Here is a 3,103-nt window from a genome sequence, read left to right as displayed (position 1 = left end):
AACTAATTGCTAATTAAAAATAATAAATTATGCTGATGGTGTAATATTGTTTGTAACAATGAATATAAATTTTAGATATTTAATTTTTAAATTGGAAAATAGAGTATCTTTGAATGGTAATTGGATAGACACTCGGCAACTACTAAAAACATAAGGACAAAACAAAGAAAGAATGACCAAGGCAGTGACAACATATGCTTCTGAGTTCTTACCTCGGTTGCCGTTTGTCTTACATGTCAACCACACTTAAGAAAATTCCAATGAAATCATGCATCACCATTCACCAACTACTTCTTTATGCTTTGCATCTTTTTATTTCTTCTTCTCCCTTTGATACTCTCTACTTTACATCCCTTTTTTCATACATAATTGATCCATTAAAATTTAAAACATCCAACATCCTTTTTCTTCACAAAGAGAAAAAATGTCCAACACGTTGGATTCCAATCCCACCTTAGTGGATGATTGTCGTGGTGTTCTTCATGTGTACAGTGATGGTTCTATAGTGCGTTCTTCCAATCCAAGTTTCAATGTTCCTGTCCAAGACGACGGCACCGTTTTGTGGAAAGATGTCATTTTTTATCCTACTCATGACCTTTGGCTTCGGCTCTACAAGCCAGCCGCTTCGTGCCACTCCGGCTCCAAGCTTCCCATATTTTACTATATCCACGGCGGCGGCTTTTGCATCGGCTCCCGCACGTGGCCTAATTGTCAAAACTATTGTTTTCGGCTAGCTTCTGAGCTTCAAGCCGTGGTCGTTGCCCCAGATTATCGGCTCGCTCCCGAGAATCGGCTCCCAGCTGCAATTGAGGATGGCTACACGGCCATCAAGTGGCTTCAAGCCCAAGCTGTGAGCGACAAGCCGGATCCATGGTTGAATGGAGTGGGTGATTTCAGCCGAGTGTTCATATCGGGCGACTCAGCCGGTGGAAACATAGCTCACAATTTGGCTGTTAGGCTCGGCTCCAAGTCGCTGGAGTTGGCGCCAGTTCAGGTGAAAGGCTATATTCTATTGGCACCTTTCTTTGGTGGAACTATCCGAACCAAATTAGAAGCTGAAGGACCTAAAGATGCTTTTCTCAATTTGGAACTCATTGACAGGTTTGTGAATCTATGGTATTCAATTGAGCATCATATTTATTTTGTTCTTCCTTCTGTACACTCAAACCTCAAATTAAACATGTTTATTCACAAATCATAATTATTAATTAGTCTATTAATCAATATATCATGGGATCATTCGAGTGAATATGAGACATGTGAAATTGTGGATCAATAATTGATTGATTAAAGTATGAGGTCGATACTAAATTTTCGAAAATGATTTCGACACTCATTTTATCACTTCAATTTTAATATAATCCACACTCTAATACCATACTCTTGATTTTCTGAGTCCGATGAGTAATCATAGTAAAATTATGGATGTGTGTAAGAAATCGAGAAAGACATAATTATTGTCCACAGATAAAATTAGAGAAGAAATACAATAAGGTATGAAACTTTCATTAACATTAAACATGATTTTATTATTATTGCTAACACTCTTATTTTTGTTCTCTCCGAGAGCTTTACTACTAATAGTACATTTAATAAATATCGATAAATACTTAAATTTACGGTAATGCTAGAGAGATAATAATTAAAGTTTTATTATTTAACATAACATTTATAATTATGTATTTATTATATATAAAATTACACAATTATTCTAATAATAATTTTTGAATACAAAATAAAGTAATTTTGGACTATATTTTTATTATTTTTAAAATATTTTTGTAAATTTACAAGTATGCAAATATCACTGTGAGTGAGTAATTAGTGCATAAATTGTGAATGTTTTAGTGTGCAAAGACATATTTATTGTGTTACTACTCTTTGATGCTAGCTAGTGAATTTGTTCTGCATAATTGAACAGGTTCTGGAGGCTTTCAATACCTGTTGGGGAAAACACTGATCATCCACTTGTGAATCCATTTGGACCAATTAGCAAGAGTCTTGAAACAATTGATCTTGACCCAATTCTAGTGGTGGTTGGAGGGAGTGATTTGCTTAGAGACAGGGCAGAGGATTATGCAATGAAACTCAAGGATTTGGGTAAAGATGTTGAGTATGTAGAATTTGAAGGACAACAACATGGTTTCTTCACCATTAATCCCAACTCGGAGCCATCAAAGAAGTTGATGCTGGTCATCAAACATTTCATAAATAAGTATTCTGCCTAAGTTTCAAGGATTCCAACACCACTATTGCTCCTACTTGAATGTTCCATATACTCAATGAATAAGAATTTAGAAGCTACTAAAAAAACTTTTTCATTCAAAATTTAGTAAAACCCTTTTACTTTGTTTTATTTTTATTTCTTAAGGTATGTTTACTTGGAATCGTTCCTATAAAAAAATTGTCTTGATGAATTTCATTTAGTTATAAAAAAAGTCTCACTAATCTATCTTTATGAATACATATATGCATTAGACCAAAAACTTTCTTGTATTAAAAATTGAATAACTTTTCCCATGTAATTTGGCTCTTAGTAAATGATGCCATGCAATTGAGTTTATCTAAAGCTTCATTATCTTTCGATCAATTGATATGGAATTATGGATCAGTAATCAACATACAACCATAGAATGCAAGAGTCGAACATTATTTGCTGAGTGTTCTATCATCTATGAGTTAACTCCCCCCTATTTATACATTTCATTATTTGCTGAAAGTTATAACACAAAGCTGGTAAAAAATTGCTTTTGGAAGCTCTCTGCTTTATCAGAGCCTGGTTTCGATCCAGGGACCTGTGGGTTATGGGCCCACCACGCTTCCGCTGCGCCACTCTGATTGTTGATTTTAAATGTTCAATTAAATTTACTTATTCTAATAAATACGCGCTATTTTAATTTTCATCCCTTACCAGACCTTTATCTCCATCTATTCCATCAAATAAAGCACTTTCCCTGGATTTTATTTTATATTTGTAATAATGGAACAAAGACAGAGAGTTTTGTTCCTGGTGTTTTTGCTTAGAAAATTTAAAGACGTATTTGGTTTATATTTTTATTTTTATTCTATTTTTGACAAAATAAAAAAAATACAAATCAAATTA

General features: G+C 33.8%; 1 protein-coding gene and 1 non-coding gene across 2 annotated transcripts; one reads left to right on the top strand and one right to left on the bottom strand.

Annotated features, from left to right (window-relative positions):
• LOC107629990 (probable carboxylesterase 15) lies at window positions 199-2,486 on the top strand. The gene is made up of 2 exons (XM_016332975.2): window positions 199-1,101; window positions 1,922-2,486. The coding sequence occupies exons 1-2, from the start codon at window positions 425-427 to the stop codon at window positions 2,226-2,228; spliced, it is 984 nt and encodes a 327-aa protein (XP_016188461.1). The 5' UTR covers window positions 199-424; the 3' UTR covers window positions 2,229-2,486.
• Window positions 2,768-2,839, bottom strand: TRNAM-CAU. Its single transcript has one exon. It is a non-coding gene; the product is annotated as a tRNA-Met (tRNA).

This window comes from Arachis ipaensis, chromosome B03 (genome assembly GCF_000816755.2).
Source record: "Arachis ipaensis cultivar K30076 chromosome B03, Araip1.1, whole genome shotgun sequence".
In the NCBI taxonomy this organism is placed as follows: domain Eukaryota; kingdom Viridiplantae; phylum Streptophyta; class Magnoliopsida; order Fabales; family Fabaceae; genus Arachis; species Arachis ipaensis.
The sequence above is the reverse complement of the archived record's forward strand: the minus strand, read 5'-3'. Positions and strand labels throughout refer to the sequence as shown.

What these genes read in the sequence shown, in the direction of transcription:
- LOC107629990 (XM_016332975.2), top strand. Translation starts at nt 425, where the DNA reads ATGTCCAACACGTTGGATTCCAATCCCACCTTAGTGGATGATTGTCGT. An exon ending in AATTTGGAACTCATTGACAG is followed by an intron (nt 1,102 to 1,921) that starts GTTTGTGAATCT and finishes ATAATTGAACAG; the next exon opens with GTTCTGGAGGCTTTCAATAC.